Genomic DNA, 21,775 nt, shown 5'->3' with positions numbered 1-21,775 from the left:
GTCAAATTGAGGAAGATGTCCATGGCAACCACCAGAGGGATGAAGGCTTGAGGAGAAGACCCCTACAGTAGAAGACTGTGCATGTCTGGAAAGACTCCACCCAGAGACTAGCCTACTTATTAATATGTATGTTAAATGATGTAACCAAGTATCTAAAGTGTATAAAATGGCTTGCTTTTGCACTTTCAAGTTAAGTTTGTCCAGCGTGAGCTGGCTTGTTCCCAAAGTTGAATAAACAAATACCTTGCTGCTTAAAGATACAAATGTCTCTGAGCAATTCTTCATACTGAGGTTTTTCAACATCAGTAGGGAAGAGATTTCCATGAGATATGCCATGAGCTACGTGGCTAAGGGATTTCCATGACGTGTGAATGGTGTACCAAGGGGGTGATAAGTCATCAGGCAGAGGTCAGATGACCCTTATCACTGCAATCAGACAGGAATGCCTCTTTGATAAGATTTGCACTTCTAACTTCTGGGAGTATACCCAGGACTTCAGGACAACAAAGATCCCCACTGACTGGCCCAACACTGCATCCAGGGCCGGTGATTTCTCTCTCTTTCTCTTTTCTCTCTTCTCTCCTTTTCCCTTTTTTCCCCTATCCTCTTTGTGGTGAGTTGACCCTGCCTGGATGCCAAGTGCCCACCAAAGCCGCTTTATCACTCCCCTTCGCAACTGGACAGGGGAGAGAAAATGTAACAAAAGGTTCATAAGGTGAGATAAGGACAGGGAGAGAGAGCACTCACCGATTACCATCATGGGCAAAACAGACTCGACTTGAGGATATTAATTGAATTTATTACCGATCAAAATCAGAGTAGGACAATGAGAAGCTTCCTCAAGGTAGACCTTCATTCTGTTTAAGAACATCTGCACCCTGGCCTGAAAAACAAGATACCACGCAGGCACAGTGACCTGCAAACCCAGGACTTTGGAGAAGCCCCAAGGACTGTACGTGTTGTGGCGAAGAGGAGGATGAGGAACAGGGGGTCCCAGAGCCTCAATTTCCAGAGGGGTGTGCTGGGGGGAGGTACTGGGGGTGGATAAATCTGGGATTGGATGGGTTAACACCTTAAATTGTGGAACCCCCTGGACACGAGGGACACGTCATCTGTATTCCTGTGGGCCTCAGGCCTGAAATTAAAGGACCTACTCTCTTTATCTTATCTTATACACTAGGTTGACTCGGAGTCCTGTTTTCTGCGGTCTCTTAAGGCAACAGTTTGAAGTAACTGTTACCTAAAAGACCACAGAGAAAAAGACTCCAGGTCAATTTAGTGTAAGAGATAAGATAAAGAGAGTAGGTGTCGGGGTTAACAGCAGGTCTGTCGGAAGGAAGACAGGACTATAGAGACAAATACCCTGAGTCACGGTGAGCTTGCTGGAGCTTAGTCACTATGAGTATACAAATGCTGAACCATCACGAGTGTGCTACACAGCAGCCAATCGTGATGTATGTTTATTAAAAAGCACCAATTGTGGTGTAACGTGTATGCTATGCCAAGAGCTATAAATGTCGGTGACTTGTTGCAATAAAGGATCTATCTATCCCTCTCCTGTCCTGCTTTTGGAAGAAGACTGTTTCTGTATCGCTTTGGCCATCTCAACTTAACAACGACAAGCAGGAGCTTTAATGAGTCCTTAGACCTCGAGGAATACATACCACATGCGCACGCCCAGGCTTTATGATTTTATAGTAAGGTCCATCCAATCCCAGATCTGTCCACCCCCGGTTCTGCCCCCTGGCACACCCCTCTGGAAATTTAGGCAGGGGGCTCTGGGACCCCCTGTTCATCATCCTCTTCGTCATCGCACATCCAGTCCTTGGAGCTTCTCCAAAGTTCTGGGCTTGAATGTTGCTTTGCCTGTGTGATATCTTGTTGTTCAAGTCAGGGTGCAGATGTTCTTAAACAGAACGAAGGCCTATCTTGAGGGAAGTCTAAACAAGCTAACGGAATTTTGAGGGAGTGATATGGAATGGGGTAACAGTGTTGGGTGAATGTGTAAACTACTGTGCTAAGGGTAAGGGATATAATACAGCTACTTCTAAAATCTACAAAAAGCTAAAAATCCAAAAATCCATAAGCATCAGTTCGCCCTTTTATTGGGGGGGGAAGTAACAGATTTGGTAACACCTTCCCCCCACCACTCCCTCCTTCCTGGGCTCTATCTCTTCCTCCCCAGTGGCGTGGGGAGATGCTGTTTCCTCCTCAGGGACAGGAGTCCTTCCCCTGCTCCAGTGTGGGGTCCCTTTCGTGGGAGACAGCCCTCCATGAACTTCTCCAGCGTGAGTCCTTCCCATTGGAAGGAAGTTCCCTTCACGGACTGCTCCAACATGGGTCCCTTTCCACAGGGTGCAGTCTTTCAAGGACAGACTGCTCTGGCGTGGGTCCCCCACAGTGTCACAAGTCCTACTGGGAAATCTTCTCTCGCGTGGGGTCTTCTCTCCATGTGTCCACACATCCCTGCCAGGAACCTGCTCCAGCACAAGCTTCCCACAGGGTCACAGCTGTCTTTCGGGTATCCACCTGCTCTGTCTTGGGTCTCCTCCACGGGCTGCAGGTGGATCTCTGCACCCCCCTTGACCGCTATGGGCTGCAGGGGGACAGCCTGCTTCACCATGGTCTTCACCATGGACCGTGGGGGAATCTCTTCCCTGGTGCCTGGACCACCTCCTCCCCCTCCTTCTTCACTGGTCTTGGTGTCTGCAGAGTTGTTCTTCTCACATATTCTCACTCCTCTCTTCTCTGACCGCAATTACTTCTGCCCAATAATTATTGTTTTAATTTCTTAAATATCTTATCACAGAGGCACTACCACCATCTCAGATTGTCTCAGCCTTGGCCAGCGGTGGATCCATCTTGGAGCCAACTGACATTGGCTCTGCTGGACTTGGGGGAAGCTTCTAGAAGCTTCTCACAGAAGCCACCCCTGTATCCCCCCTGCCATGTTACCAAAACCTGGCCATGCAAACCCACTATGCTCTTTCTCAGATAATACTTCAAGGTTTATCAATACAGATGTTTACTAACCATATGCCTTCATCATTTGATTAACCCACTGTGAGTTTTCCTCCAAATGAAATTGTTACTTGTTAAAGGACCTCCAGTGTTGTTTCACTGCACTTCTAGCCAAGGGTATTTTCCAGTCTGAGTCATTTTCCTCCCCCTCTTGTGTTGGAAAGTCCTAAGAGATAACAACCTTTTACCCAATAAAGCTGTCAGGGAGAGCCAGCAAGTGACCTCTCAGCTATAAAGCAAGGAGAGGTTCAAGCAATGCCAAGACAACAGTCTTCCAGGAATGGCCAGAGCTTGACCGCTACCCTCTTTGAAGTCGTTATCTCCCCCTTCCCTTGTTGGGAGGATAGTGACACCATGAGCATTAGACATTTATGAAATGGTTGCCCTTGAATTCAGTGGCACTGGACTAATTGGTTCTGCACTCTGTAGTCACTTCACTTTTCCTACCTCGGGGCATTTAGCACAGGACATGCTGTACCACCTTTATCCTTTTTATAAATTTAACCCAAAATATTCATGTGCAGCTAACTCTTCCTTTCTCTTAAGGGCAGACGGAGCATAACATCCTTGGAGATGTACATTGTGGGCCTTTCTTGTAGCTAATTATGTGTTTACAGGATAGGGGAAACAGGCTTTTTCTGTTGGAATTTTACTTAAGTCTTAGATCTGAGACACACTAGCCCTTCTGAAACAGTGTTTCAATGGATAAATCTCCTTTAAACCTGTGCTGTGTGATCATAGCGTTCACAATCAACTCAAAAAATGACATTTTTGATTGGAAAAAAAACAATATTCAGTTTCATCCCATTTATCATAGAATCACAGAATGGTCTGGGTTGGAAGGGACCTCTGTAGATCATCTAGTTCCAACCCCCCTACAATGGGCAGGGGCACCATTCACTGGGCCAGGTTGCTCAGAGCCCCATCTAGCCTGGCTTTGAACACTTCCAGAGATGGGGCATCTGCAACTTCTCTGGCCAACCTGTTCCAGGGCCTCACCACCCTCACAGTAAAGAATTTCTTCCTAATATCTAATCTAAACCTGCCCTCTTTCACTTTGAAGCCATCCCCCTTTGTCTTGTCACTACATGCTCTTGTGAAAAGTCTCTCTCCATCTTTCTTGTAGGCTCCCTTCAGGTATTGGAGGGCTGCAATTAGGTCACCCTGAAGCCTTCTTTTCAAGGATGAACAATCCCCAATACTCCAGATGTGTCCTCACTAGGACCGAGTTGATGGGGAGGATCACCTCTCTCAACCTCCTGGCCTCACTCTTCCCGATGCACCCCAGGATACCATTGGCCCTCCTGGCCACAAGGGCACACTGCCGGCTCATAGTCAACTTGTCATCCACCAAGATTCCCAGGTCCTTCTCCACAGAGCTGCTCTCTAATAGGTTGGCCCCCAACCTGTACTGGTACTTGGGGTTATTCCTCCCCAGGTGCAGGACCCTACACTTGCCCTTGTTGAACCTCATTAGGTTTCTCTCTGCCCAAGTCTCCAGCCTATCAAGGTCCCATTGAATGGCAGCACAGCCTTCAGGTGTATCAACCACTCTCACCAGTTTCGTATCATCAGCAAACTTGCTGAGGGTGCATTTTATCTCCTTGTCCAGGTTGTTGATAAACAAGTTGAATAAGACTGGACCCAGTATTGATCCCTGGGGAATGCCACTGACTACAGGCCTCCAACTGGATTCTACTCTGACAATCATGACCCTCTGAGCTCTGCCATTCAGCCAGTTCTTGATCCACCTCACTGTCCATTCATCTAACCCATATTTCCTGAGCTTACCTATGAGAATGTTATGGGAGACAGTGTCAAAAACCTTGCTGAAGTCAAGGTAGAGAACATCCACTGCTCTCCCCTTGTCGACCCATCCTGCCATGTCATTATAGAGGGTTATCAGCTTGGTTGAGCATGATTTTCCCTTGGTGAATCCATGTTGACTGCTCCCAATGACCTTCTGTCGTGCTTTGAACTCCCAAAAGCCAATTTCGAGGCCCCCACAAATTTACTCCAATGTGAGAGAAGTTTCACACCAGCAGACACACTCAACATGGGGGAATTATATTAAACTTTATTACTAACATAATAAATATTATACAGCAATATATATACAACAATCTTAACTAACTCTCCTATGATAAAACAATATATTTACACAGACCATCCCTCCTTTCCCCCCATAAAGTCCAGGAGAAAAGAAGAAGTCTTTTCACTTTCAGGTCACAGCTCTTCTCTTATCTTTAAGACAGCAGTTCTGATTCGTCGTAGCTGGAAAATCTCTCTTTCTCTTCATCAGAATGCAGGGGATCTCTCTCTTACCCCCATTCAGCCCCTCAGTTCCAACCGAGGGTCTCACCCATAGGTTTCGAGGGAAACAGCTTGTTATTCACCATGGTCGTCATCCACGGAGTGCAGGGAGTTAAAGCTCAAAGTCTTTATTCTCTGCTCCATGGAGGTTTCCTGTTCCCGGAGATCAAGCTCCCTGGGTCAGAAAGCTTTGAGGGTTTTCGGTTCAGTTCTTACCCCCAGAACGCTCCAGCAGACCTTTCTTTGTCTGCTCCATCTCAGCTGGACGCTGGCACCGTCTGGGCCATTCCAGGTCCACTCCGTTCCACATCTTGTGTGCTGCCTCTGCTTCTTCGCACTCTGTGTCTGTGTGTTGCAGCTGCCTCTCCAGGGTCATGGCTAATCAGCCCGGTCTGCTACAGGCCGCCCCTCGGCTCATGTTGGTTCACCTCCAATGCCGTGTCTGCTCGCCAGGGCTTGGTTGCAGCCCCTGGCTAGCCAGTTGAGTCCCGCGCCGCTGTCTCTCCCTGGAGGTGGGGGGGTGGAGGGGTCTCAGCTCAGCATCCCAGCCCAGCTGCAAAGCCATGCTGGGTCCAGTCGAGCTAAGGTGGGGGAGGAAAGAAGCCCCCGGCCCCCAAGGTCAGGACCGGGGGGGAAAACCCCCTGCCCCCCCCCCAACACATGGCATCTCACTCCATGGCTACCTCTAATTCCAGCTACGCAATTACTCCCTTCTTTTCCAGTTCTGTGAATACGTCGTTTCCGCAGGGGGGAAATAAACTCTGATTGGCTCAACACCAAAAACACCACACTTGGAGCCAGCCACCTTCCAGCTCCAGGGGTGAAAGCTTTTTTTCCAAACCAGGACACCTTCTTTTCTTTTACATGCTTGGTGATGATCTCCAGAATGATCTGTTCCATCACCTTTCCAGGGATGGAGGTAAGGTTGATGGGTCGGTAGTTTCCCAGGTCCTCCTTCTTGCCCTTTTTGAAGGTGGGAGTAATATTGGCCTTCCTCCAGTCATCAGGCACCTCTCCTGTTCTCCATGATTTTTCAAAGATGATGGAGAGTGGTTTAGCAACAACATCTGCCAGCTCCCTCAGCACCCGTGGGTGCATCCCATCAGGGCCGTAGGATTTATGGGTGTTAAAATCTCTAACCTGATCTCTAACTCAACCCTTTACGACCAAGGGGAAATCTTCCTTTCCCCAGCTTTCTTCTCTTATCTCCAAGGTCTGGGACTCCTGAGGGTCATCCCCAGCAGTAAAGACCGAGGGAAAGAAGGCATTCAGTAATTCTACCTTCTCTGTGTCTTCCATTACCAGGACACCCATCTGATTCAGCAGCAGCCCCACATTTTCCCTAATATTCCTTTTACTGCTGATATCCTTTGCCAGACTCAATTCCAAGAGGGCCTTGGCCTTCCTCGTCGCATCCCTGCATACGCTGGCAATGTTCCTATAGTCCTCCCATGTGGCCTGTCCCTTTTTCCACATCCCATAAATTTCTTTCTTCCATTTGAGATTTACTGGGAGTTCCTTGCTCATCCATGCAGGTCTCCTGCCCTCTTTGCCCGATTTCTTATTCGTGGGGATACACTGGTCTTGAGCTTGCAGGAAATGATGCTTGAATATTGACCAGCTCTCTTGGACCCCCTTTTCTTCTAGAGCCCTAACCCATGGGATTCCTCTAAGTAGGTCTTTGAAGAGACCGAATTTAGCTCTCCGGAAGTTCAGGGTTCTAGTCCTGCTTACTGCTTTGCTTCCTCCATGCAAAGGAGTTCCACCATCTCGTGGTCCCTACAGCCGAGGTTGCCCCCAGCCTTCACATCTTCAGTTAGTCCCTCCTGGTTGGTTTGTACAAGGTCCAGCAATACATCTTTCCTCGTTGGCTCCTCCACCACTTGCATCCAAAAGTTATCTTCGATGATCTGAAGGAACTTCCTGGACTGTATGTGCTGGGTCGTGTTGTCCCTCCAACAAATATCAGGGTGGTTGAAATCCCCCAGGAGAACCAGGGCCTGTGACCGCAAGGCTATTTCCAGATGCCCATAGAAAGCCTCATCAACTTCCTCCTCCTGATCAGGTGACCTTTTGTAAACACCCACAACCATACCACCCATATTAGTATGCCCCTTATTCTTACCCATAACCTCTCAACTCGTTTGTCTCTCCCTGGGTAGAGCTCGATACATTCCAGTTGCTGTCTCACACAAAGAGCAACTCTACCACCTTGCCTTGCTGACCTGTCCTTTCTAAAAAGTACACAACCATCCATGACAACATTCTAGTCATGAGCTATCCCACCATGTCTCAGTAATTGCGATGAGATCATGGCCCTGCAACTGTACATAGATTTGTGGTTCTTCTTGTTTATTTCCCATACCGTGAGGGTTTGTGTACAGGCACTTCAGAGAGGTAATCAAGCATGCAGGTTCCTTAGAAGGGGTGTAAGAGGATTCTCCATAGCCATACACACCCTTGATGTGGTTAGTCCTATAATTCTCATCTTGAGAGGTAGCCAAGGAACATCTGTGGCTACTCTGGTTGGCATGACCTACTCCCCAGGGGGAAGCAATGGCATGAGCATTGCCACTTTGGAATCGACCCCCCAAGTCCTTCAGTTTAAAGCCCATCTTGTCAAATTGGTCAGCCTACTGCCAAAGATTCTCTTGCCCTTTTTAGACAAGTGGATCCCATCCCTCCCTAACAGGTTACAATCATTAAAGTTCAAACCAGTGTCATAAAAGCCAAAGTCTTGATGGCATCACCCATGAAGCTAGACACTGATCTACACTATGCATCTGCTTCTGGTTGTCCCCATTTCTCTGACTAGTAGGATACATGAGAAGGTGACTTGGGCACTGATATTTTTCACCTGCATCACCAGGGCTTTAAAGTCTTCCTTGATCCTGCCCATTTTTTGGCTTGTGGCATTATTTGTACCCACATGAAAAAGTAGTAGCAGGTAGTAAGTAGTTCATGGTCTTGACAAGTTGGGGTACCCTCTTGGCAACATCATGGATCTTAGCCCTCAGTAGGCAGCATATTTCTCATGTCTATCAGTCCAGCAGTTGGGTGCCTCAGTGCCCCTTTGTAGTGGGTTGACCTTGACTGGATGCCAGGTGCCCACCCAGCCGCTCTATCACTCCCCAGTTGGACAGGGGAGAGAGTAAGGTAGAAAAAAAACCAACTCATGGGTTGGGATAAGGTAGTTTATTTGAAGCAAAAAGTAAAGAAAAGCTTTCACTCACAGAAGCGAAAGATAGCAGGGTTTATTCTCTACTTCCCATGAGCAGCGATGGTTGGCCACTCCTGAGAAGCAGGGCTTCAATACACGTGACGGTTTCTCAGCAGGCAGCCATTGGAGACAATTAATGCCCCCCCCCCCCCCACTCTGTTCCTTAGTTTTTATATCTGAGCTGATGTCATATGGTATGGAATATCCCTTTGGTCAGTTTGGGTCAACTGGCCTACTTAGGTCCCCTCACAGGATCTTGCCCTCAACTAAGGAAGGAATGTTACAGTGTTGGTGCTGTGCTCAGCAGTAGCCAAAACACCGGTGTGTTATCAACACCCTTCTAGTTGCCAATGCAAAGCCCAGCACTGTGAGGGCTATTGTGGGGAAATGAACTCCAGCTCAGCCAGACCCAATACACCCTTAATAGACAGTCACCCACTACAAGCACTCAACATTTCTTTTTATGATAAACCACTGTGCTCTGCTGGTGCAGGTTCTCCTTGTTGGCCTTGCTCATGGACGTCTAGAGTCTTTAAAGCTTAATATTTGTTTTCGGTCTGGATGTTGGAGGGTAGAGGTTGAATTGGAGCCTTGCTTTTGTGGGTCACCAGGGTCCAAGCTGTCTCAGGTTCAGTGGTATCCATTGTAGGTGTATGGTTCCAAAGCCACGGATCTATCTCCTTTTCAGCCCCTCTAATACTACACAACCTATTAACTGTCTCTTGTAATTTGGTCACATGCCGCAACAGGTCATCAACTTGTGCACACTCTGTGCAGGTATTAGCCTTTTCTCCAGAAGTATCTGGACATCTATTGCAAGCTACCACCTGTACTGATATCTCCTTCCTTACCAGTTCTATCTGGGTAGAAGCATCAGACTTCTCAGGGGCTGTCTCAGTAGACATACAGGTTTTGGCTCCAAGGCAAGTGCCCACCATTATGGCAGAGGCCTAGAGCACTTAACACTTACCTGAGTTGTGGACCTACTTGCAGATTGCAGTACCCTCCCTGCATGCCCTGCCTGCACAAACTGCCACACCACGTCCTGTTTGTCCACCCTGGTCGCTTGCTCCCTAGAGCCTTTTAAATCTCTTGCAGTGCTCCTGGCAATGCCCCCTCCTCAACTGATTGGCTCATGAGGGCTTCTGGGTCCTGACAGGGCTCTGGGCTGCTGCTTAGGTGTCCCAGAGTTTGGGAACTCCCCTGTGCAGCTCAATCTAACCTTCATCCCTGGACTTACCTCAGTTGCCACTACTGCCGCTGCTGCCTCCTCTTTGACTGCCCATTCTTTATTAAAGAATAAATTATTTTTACTTTATTAAATAATAAATTTTCCTTAGTTCGTTATCACAAGGATCACCCTATATATTTCCATCCCATTCTTAGGGGGATACAATTAGTTTTCTAATCTGTACAATGCTGGATGGATAGACAGCTTGCTTAAGCATCATCTCTACCTTTTCTTCCAATTTTTGTTTTTTCTTCTTTTCTTCCTGTAACTGTTTCTGCAGTTGCTCAATTTTCAATTTGACCAGTTAGGGTCAGTTGTCCTGGTTGTGTCCCCTCCAAACTTCTTGTGCACCCCCAGCTTACTCACTGGCAGGGCAGAGTGAGGACCAGTAAAGGTCTTGATGCTGTGTGAGCACTGCTCAGCAATAACAAACACATTTCTGTATTATCAACACTGTTTTCAGTACAATTCCAAAACAGCCTCATACTAGCTACTGTGAAGAAAATTAACCCTATCCCAGTGAAAACCAGCACAGACAAGTATAACTGTGTGAGAGACTGCAGAAAATGATTACTGGCTCAAAACAACTAAAGGGGGGTGGGGCAGGGCAAGTTCTGCCTAGATAGGATGGTGCACTGCTCCACATCCCCTGCCTCTGGAGCCTCTAGTCTAGCCCCAGAATGGCTATTAGCCACTGGCACACTGAAAGTCCCACCTGGGGGGATGGCCCCAAGAGACCAGAATAGATAAAAACAATAGCACAAAGACGCACGTGGTCACGGCCCACCATTTGGATTTTATAGCAGCTGAGATCACGCTGGAATTCAAGAGGTGATTATTAATCATTCTCTGTTCCCTTTCTCTCTTTCTCTCTTTCTCTCTTTCTCTCTTTTCTTCTCCTAATTTCCTCTTCTTGAAATCTGGCTAACTAAAAGTTGGGTTAGAGTTTGCTAAGTCAACGCCTTGTGAAATGCTTTATTTCAATTGAATGTTTGCTTTAAAATTTGCCAAGTACCCTCATTTTCTAAAGTTTGACAGTAAAAGTTTGTTGTTTAATCTCCTGAGAACACTGTTGCATTTCTCCCATGCACTGCCTCAGGTATAAAAAATCCTAGACCCTTTTAAGAAACTTGTCAAGCAAGTCTGGGGCTTTTACACTATGATAGGTAATATACATTGTTTACTTTTTTGTTTTTGAATTCTTGCAGTTAAAAGTTAAAGGTACTATAACTTATATTTCATACAACACTGTGGAATGTCTGCTTAAATTACACCTGTAGTATTTATTATGGTTGCAGGTTTTTCCATCTATATATGGTCTGTGTACTTGAAATGCAACAAGTTATGGTCTGACTTTTTCTGGTACCTACTGAGCTGTTCTTACTTAATTAGTAATTACTTTGCTCTGATGTGTTAATGTGACCAAGAAGCTTTCTACAAGACTTTTATTCTCTTTTCATTTGTATAATATTCTTTGATTCTTGCATCTGATTATATTCTTTTGACTGTTGAGTTCTCCTCAAACAATCTTACCTAATATAGGTTGATCTGATATAGGTTTGTTCTTGTTTGGGGAAGGATTTTCCTTGCTCCCAGGTTTGCACTACCATCTCAATGTTTGTTTTGGTCTTGAGTTAGTTAATCAGGAATTACTTCAGTACTCCGCTAGTCTCTGGGCGGAGTCTTTCCAGATATGCACAGTCTTCTACTGTGGGGGTCTTCTCCTCAAGCCTTCATCCCTCTGGTGGTTGCCATGGACGTCTTCCTCAATTTGACTTCTTCAATTAGGTGACCTGAATTCTTCAAACTTGCAAAATCCTGGCTCTGGGCCTTCTAGATCTTATTCAAATGTCTACTTTATTACTGTGTGTGTACTACTCCTATTCCTTCCATAATAAGGCCTTTGGTCCAGTGAGCAGAACAGAACATGATATTAACCAGTGCTCCTAAAATGTTCTTCTAGCAAAACAGGTATTGGGGTTTCTTAGCAGGCCAAGATATCTCAGTTAACTCTTTTAGGCCTGGCTCCTGTTTCAATACGTTATAGCTAAATTCAGCATTTCCTAGATGCAGTTTTTTGCAGTGGTTAAGAGCCTTGTTTTTATAAAACGGTGTATTATAGGGCTGCAACTTTCAGGGTTTTTTCTTTTTTGTTTTCAATGCTATAACTTTTTACCATAATTGAACTAGATTAACGCAATCACTTGGTTTAATTGCAGATTGGCAAAAGAAAAAGTTATGTATGAAAAAGAAGCAAAGCAGCAAGAAGAAAAGATTGAAAAAATGAAAGCTGAAGCATGTGATGATTATGGAATTAAGAAGCAGGTAAATTATCCTAAAACTTGTTTTATAAAATCCTTTACCCTAATTTAATCATAGCCCGTACATTTTTCCAGACTCCTGTTATATAAGTACTAGAGTAAAATTCAATCAATTATAAAAGTCATAATATGCATTTGTAGAAACTTCCTTTCCTCCAGAATTGTTAAATTTTAAGGAGACTGGGTATGGATTGTTTAGTACTTGATGTTAGGATGGCTATCACTCACCAACAATAGGTATAGTTTAGAGTCATTATTACAATATGATTAATTTTTTCTTGGAAGATTCCCCATAAAGGATAGTTGTTGCAGACAGTTGGTACATTCCCTTTTGGAAGGAGGAGTGTCAAGTTTTCTCGTCACTGAGAGAAGGTTTGGATTTGTGAGATTTATTTATATTTTTTACAGAAGTGTGGCATCTATGTGTTTAACTGTGGCCTTTATATTCTTTCAGATAAATATGTTATCTTTTAACTATGTTTTCCCAAGCATTTCCCAAATGTTTTGTCTTAAATCTTCACAGAAACTGAAACTGTAAATTAAAATTGTTTTCACTTTTTTCAGTAGTCTGGTGACTGTGTTATAAAACCCACTGTTCTTCCATCTTCATTTTCAAACAGTGGAAGAATAGGTTAAACAAAACCCAATATAAAAATAAATAAAAACAAGCTAGGAGAAAGTCCTTTTAGAACAAACTAAAACAACTTAAATAAGTTCATAGTTCATGTGTGCATGTCCTGCTTTGTTTTCATTATGTTATGAGAAAGAAATACAAATGAAGAATTTGTATACAAATAAAGAATTTATTTATATAGAGCTTAGCTGTCTTCTGCCTTACCACTGACTGAGACTGTGGTATGTAATATGTAAATATGTAATATCATATTTGTATGATTCCAAATATGCATAAATTCTTGTACCAACTCTCAGGCTAAATTTGATTGAATATTCCAATTCTCAATTGGTTGAAACAAAAGTATCCATCCATAAGATAAAAGTTTTTCCCACACTAATTTTTTTCCATAAAAAGAAAAAATGAACTCAGCAAAAATCAAACTAACAACTGAAACAAGAAACCAGACCCAAAAGAGTTAACTGAGAAATCTGGGCCTACTAACCAGCTACCAACATCTAAATGATCTGTGCTTGTTGTATTCTACTTACTGGACCAAAACTTAAAAGAATGGTAAAAGAAACATATGATAGGCCTAGAGGTAATAAATTAAGATGCAGTAAGATAAAGTAGACATTTGAATACAAGAAACAGGTCTGGAGCCAAACGTTTCTCCAAGCTTCAGTGAGCGGGTCGAGAACAATAGAAGAAAAGGGAGGTCAAGCCGAGGAAGATGAAAATAAGCCCCCAGACCCACAGGAGGAAGAGTGGATGTGCCACCAAAATTGAGGGCCAAGAGAAGGACCACCCCAAGCCCCACCTGGGCTCCACCTATACTCCGCCTGTTATTAACATGTATAGATAGATGATGTAATCACATGAATATGCATTTAATCATTCACTCTCAGGCGCGTTTCCTCCTTCTTCAGGTTCAACCCTAGATTTCCTGTATTTATAAAACATAAAAAATGTAATAGAATGCTTCAGCATCAGTTCAGCTCAAGCTGGGTACCTCCAGAAGGGGACCCAGAACAAAGAAATCCCTGGGCAATTATACCCTTATGACTTATTAATCTGCCTCTCACATGCTATTCACGTGCCTTGCACGTGCTTTTTGGTCCAATGGTAATTTTTTATCTGGAGTCTTCTAACACCTTATTGTTTTCTCTCTCTGTGTCCATGCAGGCAGGCTGTTAATTGTTCTTATCTCGTCAAGTTGCAGCTTCTGATGATGGTTGTAGTCTCCTTATCTTCTGATTTGTGCTGCTGGTGCACCTGCTCTCTGGTAGAGCATGGGAAACTAAAAAAACCCTAGACTTAGGATAAACATTACTTAGCAACAACCAAGACATCAGTGTGTTATCAATATTGTTCTCATACTAAAGACAAAACACAGCTCTGTATCAGCTATTAGGAAAATTGCTAAGAAAATTAACTCCATTCTAGCGAAAAACATACCTAGGTTTAGGTTCACAGCTTGTGGCCTAAGGCTTCAGCTAATCTAGCTCTTCATGAAGAGCAAGTTTAGCAAACAACATACTAAATCACACATAACTCCATGTAACTCATTCTACTTAAATCTTATTTATGCTAAACAACTAATATCTCTCAACTGTAGGATTATTAATTTTGGAACCATTGGTGTTCATGGTATTTAGACATGTCCTTTTTTTCTTTTGGATCTCTCCTTCCATCAGATATGGCTGTAACTGGTCAGTGGATTCCAAATGTTTTACAAACTTCCTGATGAAAAGTAGTTCAAACAAGTAGCACTTTTCTAAGCAAACTGAATTATTTGCATGCTTTGTCTTTTCTGCCCTACTGTCTTTGAGTAGATCCATACTGTTATGATTATCTGTTTCCAGTTGTGCAACAAAGGGTAAGTGATTATGAGTCAGTATTTAAAAGTATTAATATGTATTCATGTGTGTGTATGTAATTCATATATATATCACTCATTCACATTTCTAATTTTTTAGCCTATCTTTTGTGTTTATAACACCATTCTTGTAATATAAAACAATATCGTCACTATACCCTGTGACCCATTATTTTACTAGACTGTCTTTCTTAAGATCAAGGAATGACAGAGTATCCTATGGATGTTTTCTTCTTGTTTTCAAATTATTTGTGGGTCTGCACATCTCTAAATCTCCTAAGTTGTGGGTCAACTGAAAAAAACCCTCAAAACCAAAAAAACCATCAAACTCTGCTTCTATCTTTTTGAAACCGATAAAACTGTTGTCTACATTATATGTCAGTTAGACTCAGCAAAATTGTTTCCTGCTGTAGAAAACTTGTTATCAACACTCATAAGCAGTAGTATTTATTTCTATTCCTAAAATATCAAAAATTTGATTTAAAGTGCTTGGGTGAGCCAAAAACCAGAGAATCTACCTCAACTAAGCAGTTCTGATCTGCCTAGATAAGTTGAAATACTGGCTTTGAACTTTTATTTATGGGACCTGCTAAAATCAAAGGTGCTTATGTTTAAAGCCTCAGGCATTACCTCCTCAACTGTTTCTCAGAGTTGTGTTTGGCCTTTGTGCTTATTTTGAATGTGTAAAATAATTGTCTGAGTTTTGTTATGGTGCCCTTCCACTTTAAGAACTGGGAGGTGGATCTGTTTGCATCTATTTGGTTTTTCTGTTTCCAATTCTGCTTTATCTGTCACTGCAATCTGAAATTTATGAAAAACAGATTGAAGACTATTGATAGGGAATATGCAGTAGTTCTTTGACATCTGAACCAATTTACAAAAAACGCATATGGTGTTTAGTAGACTAATATGGTGTTTAACTGGCCATATACACCCTAACAGTTAGAGAGTTCCATCACATCTGAGCAGACTGCTTTCTTTTGAAAGATGCCAGACATTTGCTCCCTCAGTAGAAATACCTTCAATCCTGAAAGACAACTGACAGGAAATGTGATTCTTTGAAGAAATTTGTTTGACTGGATTTTTCAGCACACTTAAAGGAATAGGACCAGACACACCTACAGGTTGGGCGGAGAGGTGATTGAGAGCAGTCCTGCAGAGAAAGACTTGGGAATGATGATTGATGAAAAACTCAACATGAGCCAGCAGTGTGTGCTCACAGCCCAGAAAGCCAACTAAATGCTGGGTTGCATCAAAAGGAGCATGGCCAGCAGGTCAAAGGAGGTGATTCTCCCCCTCTGCTCTTGTGAGACTCCACCTGGAGTACTGTGTGCAGTTCTGGTGCCCCCAAGGTAAGAAGGACATGGAACTGTTGAGGCAAGTCCTGAGGAGGGCCACAAAGTTGATAAGAGGACTGGAGCACCTCCCATACGAAGACAGGCTGAGAAAGTTGGGGCCGTTCAGTCTGGAGAAGGTTGCCTGGAGACCTCATAGCAACCTTCTAGTATCTGAAGGGGGCCTACAGGGAAGCCGGGGAGGGACCCTTCATCAGGAACTGTAGTGATAGGACAAGGAATAATGGCTACAAATTGAAAGAGGGGAAATTTAGGTTGGATATTAGGAAGAAATTTTTCACTGTGAGGGTGGTGAGATACTGGAACAGGTTGCCCAGACAAGTTGTGGATGCCCCAATCCTGGTAGTGTTCAAAGTCAGGCTGGATAAGGCCTTGAGCAACCTGGTCTAGTGGGAGGTGTCCTTGCTCATGGCAGGGGAGGCTGGGACTAGATGATCTTAAAGGTCCATTCCAACCCCGTAACATTCTATGATTCTATGACATCGTCCTCGCTAGTCACAGTAGCTCTTCTGGTCCTATGTGCACTTATTGACAAGTAATTCAATTTGCTTATCTCTGTACATAATTTTTTGCTTTAATGTTTTTGTCTTAACGCTTTATTTAGATGCACTTCAATTACTCCAGTTTTTTAATACTACTATTTGGCATTGTAATTCACAGAAAGCTTGCAGATATTTACGGTTCTTTGCAAAGTTAGATCAGTTTCATGTAATAACTTCCTCTGTGACCTGTTTATAATTTAAACTCCTTAGAATTTAGTCAGAATGTTTCTATAATGTGTTGGGGGAGAGGAGATGGCTGCTGTTTAAAGAGCAAATACTTTTTAAAAGTGCCAATCCTAAAACTTATCTAATTATTCGAGCTTTTGACTTTGCTTTATTATATACATTTGTAACAGTAAATGGTCCTTCTGGGATTATCATGGGAAAAAGTGGTTTATGTAGAAATTATCAAAGTTTGCATAGGTAGTTTGGTAATCAACTAAGAATCTTGGTTACACAAAATTCCTGTTCCTATATCCAACTGCTTGCACTTAATGTAGTTACAGGATTTATCTTCCTTCTATTTTTTTATTCATTATTGCATAACTGCAGGCAAATGTAAATAAAACTCAGGTACTCTTTTGGATGTCAGTAAAATTCTGTTTTGAATATAGTGGTTAGGGAAGTTTTGTTCTTACAGCAGCCAGGGCTACAGCTTACATGCCTTCCCAGATTGCTTATTGAGTCGTAGTACATTGTAGCAAGCCAAGCATGAGAACAAGAAGAGAAAGGTCTGAGGAATGTCTAGATGACCTTGTATTGTTTTCTCTAAACCATGATTTACTGCCCAGAAACGAGCTAAGCCCTCCAGTTTGCAATTCACCATGCCGGGGTGTGAAAAAGGGTAACTTGAAACTCCAAGATCTGTGTGTGTGGTGTCTCTGTGATAGGCCGGCCTGAGAGAGCGATGGATGTGTGACTTGCAGCTGTGTTCTGTCTTAATTTGCTTAACCACTCCCAGCTGAAAGTGAATGAGATAAAAACACTGGATCATGGGCAATAAAGCGATTTCTGTCCATCAAGTCAGGAGTCCGTGATTCATTTCATCATAAATGGTGCCCGAATAAGACTGAATCATCGTACACAGTGCTCCATGGCGGAAACTGCAACCGAACTGAGTTGGTCATTTGCGCGCATCATCCTGTTTCAGGATCATCACCCATTGTCGTGACAGAGGTGAGTGACTGCAGAACTATGGGTCAATCAGTGTCAAAGGAACATAAATTATATGCAGAAATTTTGCATTGCATTTTAAAAGAACAGGGTCTGCTGTTAAAATGACCGATGTGGTCAAATTGCTTGTATGGGTTAGAGACTCTTGTCCCTGGTTTCCTAAACATGGTTCTTATGAGACTGCGTTATGGGCTAGGGTCGGTGAGGAGCTTCGAACAAAGACTGACTTAGCTTTGAATATCCTGACTGAAGTTGTAGTTGCTTGGAAAGTTGTGTATACGGCTTTAAGAGCTGTGGAACAAACGGACACCATTTCGCAGGCCACTGGTCTACTGCCATATGCAGATGAATCCTCTGAGGGTAATAAAATACTTAACGACCCACTGACAGTGACTGATGAGCTTAATGAGTCCTTTGATCTGGATCCTGCAACCCCTAAAAAAGAGACAGTTCTGTATTCCCTAAAGCAGGAAGAAATAGTAGCGGCTTCTGCCCCAACGGCAGAGGAAATTTTACAGGCACAATGTAATCAACCTCAGTCTCTGTTATCCACGCCCCCACACACGGTGCCAGCACAACTGGCACACCGTCCAGAAGCTAATGTGGATTCCTTTATTTTGGAGGACTGTAAATTGACTGCTTTAAAATGTGGGGATGTTGAACTCTTGAATGCTATGCCAGTGCTTTATAGGCCACACCACTCGCCTCAGTTTGAACATCTTCCTTATGACGTTGTGAAAGAGGTTTGTAAAACCACAAAAGACTATGGACTGCAATCATCATATACACTGAGGCTGATTGCGACTGTCAGAGATTCTTACGTTATGACCCTGTCTCACTGGAAAGGCTTTTTACATTTAATCTTGTCCACCATGCAGTTTATGGTTTGGTCTGCTGAATATCGCGAACTGGTCAATGCTCAAGTAAGGGACGATGTTGCGAGCTGGACGGCTATAGGTTACTGGGTGAGGGGCAATACTCTACTGCAATGACACAGATCATGCTGCCATGGCTCACTTTCACTCAAGATACTGATCTGACCATGAAAGCCCTTAGAAAAGTTCCAGATGCCAAAAACAGCGAACTGTCTTGCAGCTGTTAAACAGGGACCACAGGAACCTTACGAGTTGTTCATTGACCGATTGCAGACTGCAATTTCAAGGCAGATAGATAATGATGCAGCAGCATAGGTTTTACTTTTTCAGTTAGCAATTGACAATGCAAATATGGATTCTCAAAGAGCTTTGGTGCCTTTAAGAAATTAGACTAAGTCAGTTGCTGAACTTATTATGGCTTGTCAGCATGTCAGCACGGAGTCCTTCAAAGCTTCCTTGCTAGCAACTGCATTAGCTGAACAGATGGTTGTAGCCTGCGCTGCTATTCGCTGTTATCAGTGTTATCGAGAAGGACATATTAAAAGAGACTGCCCCTTGGGGAATAAAAACAACAATATTCCCCCCCCCTCCTGCCCGTGTCAGAAATGTGGCAAAGGATTTCATTGGGCAAATCAGTGCCGATCCAAATTTACTAATGACAGCAAACCTCTTTTGGGAAACTTCAAAGGGGGCGCATGGCCTGGTGCCCCAAAACAAAACTGGATCCCACCTGTCGAGAATCACAACAGAGCATGGAACTTCATGTCTCACAGCCCTCAGACAAACAGGGCATACGCAGCCTCCAACCTGCCGCCTCAGGAAGCGCCGGGCTGGATTTGGCCCTCACCACATGAATAACATACCAGATGATGCTGTTGTTGTAGCAGGTACGGGTGTTTATGACCCTTTGCCCAGCAGTACAAGTGGCCTTCTTTTAGGTCGCTCATCTGCCAGCAAAAGTGGTCTTTTTATTATTCCTGGACTTATTGATTCTGACTACAAAGGTGAAATTAAAATGATACTGTGGACTCCATGTCCCCCATGTTACATACCACAAGGAGAAAAAGTAGCACAGCTATTGTTATTGCCTTATGTGAAGCAGTACAAAGATCATCAGACAGAGAGAACGGGAGGTTTTGGAAGTACTAATACACTGCAGATCTATTGGTCGACTTTAATCTCAGACAGCCAGTCGTTGTTAAAATTGCAAATAGAAGACAGGTACTTTACTGGTCTAGTGGACACTGGAACAGTTGTTTCCATCATTAATGCTAAAGATTGACCTCCTTATTGGGAGCTTGAAATTCCACAAGCAGCAGTTACAGGAGTCGGTGGCATGCAGGTTCCGCAGCAGAGCAAGGCAGTGTTATCTGTTATAGGGCCAGACAGACAACGGGGAACTCTCCGCCCCTACGTTCTGTCTCTTCCATGTACTCTATGGGGGAGAGACATACTCAAACAGTGGAATTTACAGCTAATCATGCAAGTGGATTCAAAGCAGGATTTTTCTGAGAGGCCACTGTGCAACAGTCGTGGCTCAAATTAGCCTGGAAAACAGACACTGGTTTGGGTGGACCAGTGGTCATTGAAATCAGAGCAGCTAGAATGGGCACAGAAATTAGTACAAGAGCAATTAGAAGCAGGACATATTGTTCCATCTAACAGTCCCTGGAACACACCTATATTTGTAATCCCGAAAAAGTCAGGAAAATGGAGATTATTGCAAGATTTAAGAGCAGTGAATGCTGTCCTTCAACCTATGGGAGTGTTGCAGTCTGGAATTCCTAATCTGATGCTTATCCCTGACTCTTGGGACACGGTTGTTCTGGATCTGAAGGATTGCTTTCTTTTTACCATCCTGTTACATGAGAAGAGATAGTGAAAGATTTGCTTTTTCTGTTCCCAGTATTAATCATAGCACTCCTATGCGACGATATCAATGGGTTGTATTGCCTCAAGGGATGATGAATAGCCCTACAATCTACCAGTTAGTCGTTGATTCTGCGTTCCAGCCAGCAAGACAGCAGTTCCCAAAAGCTCACATATATCACTATATGGACGATATCTTAATAGCAGCAGCTAATTCAGTGAAGGTTGAGCAAATTTTTATGGTGGTACAACAGTGCCTGTGACTTTATGGCTTACAGATAGCAGTGGAAAAGGTAAAGAGAAGCTCCGTGGAACTATTTAGGCTGGAAAGTTTTTGAAACTACAGTATTTCCCTCTTCCATAAAATTGCACACTAATGTCAAAACACTCAATGATTTACAGAAATTGCTAGGGACCATTAACTGGATTCGGTCAATGCTCAGTATTACTACAGAAGACTTATCCCCTCTTTTTGATCTGCTGAAGGGTAACCTTGATTTATCATCTCCTTGTCAATTCACTGAAGCAAGCCAGAAAACTCTGCAACTGGTCATCCAAAAAATTCACACCGTTTTTGCAGACCGTCGACATCTTAATGTCCTGATTGCTTTATTTGTAATTTATAGTTCTTTTCAGTCTTATACTCTAATAGGACAACGGGTTACAGTGGACCAACACGTCATAATTTCAGAGTGGTTTTTTTTGTCACACTTGTTTCCTAAAACATTAACTACAACTGTGGATATGCTAACTTCTCTGGTACACAAAGCCCGTCAGTGATGCCAGGTTCTGGCTGGCTTGGAGCCAGCTGTAATTTATCTACCTTTCAAGAAAGATGTTTCTCATGGTTTACTTTTGCAATCTTTATCTTTGCAGACTGCCTTTGCTGACTTTTTAGGAGAAATCATCTTTCAACTGCCGAGACACAGGTTTCTACAGTCATTATCCAAATTACCATTTCAGCCACAAGATCTCTGTTCCAGGACTCCAATAGCTAATGCCGTCACTGCTTTTATTGATGGTTCGGGTAAGACGGGAGAGGGTGCTGTTATATGGAAGCCTGATTATCACTGTCCCCGGCAGTCAACAGTGATTACCGTTTCTGCAGCAACACAGATTGTCGAGTTTTCTGCGGCTATAAAAGCATTTGAGTTATTCAGTGCCCAAGCTTTAAATATTGTTTGTGACTCTCAATATGTCATAGGTATCATAGCTCGGATTGGAGACACTTTGCTTTATGCACTTGTCTCATTTGGTATGTTCTCGTCACCATGCTTATTTTGTTTGTCATATTCATTCTCATACCAACTTGCCAGGACCAATCGTAGAAGGTAATTCAGTGGCGGATAAGTTAACCATGACA

General features: G+C 43.5%; 2 protein-coding genes across 2 annotated transcripts in view; both read left to right on the top strand.

Moving 5' to 3' along the window:
* Window positions 1-21,775, top strand: part of LOC116780036 (syncytin-A-like) — a 1,173,168-nt gene that overhangs the window by 763,136 nt on the left and 388,257 nt on the right. The window lies entirely within an intron of this gene.
* The window catches only part of LOC116780048 (tubulin-specific chaperone A-like), a 66,347-nt gene that overhangs the window by 39,188 nt on the left and 5,384 nt on the right, over window positions 1-21,775 (top strand). Inside the window, exon 2 of the mRNA XM_032674560.1 lies at window positions 12,005-12,110. Within this exon, the coding sequence (XP_032530451.1) occupies window positions 12,005-12,110 (106 nt within the window). The remainder of the gene's footprint in view (window positions 1-12,004; window positions 12,111-21,775) is intronic.

Source organism: Chiroxiphia lanceolata, chromosome W, assembly GCF_009829145.1.
Source record: "Chiroxiphia lanceolata isolate bChiLan1 chromosome W, bChiLan1.pri, whole genome shotgun sequence".
NCBI lineage: Eukaryota > Metazoa > Chordata > Aves > Passeriformes > Pipridae > Chiroxiphia > Chiroxiphia lanceolata.
This window is presented reverse-complemented; position numbering and strand designations above follow the sequence as displayed.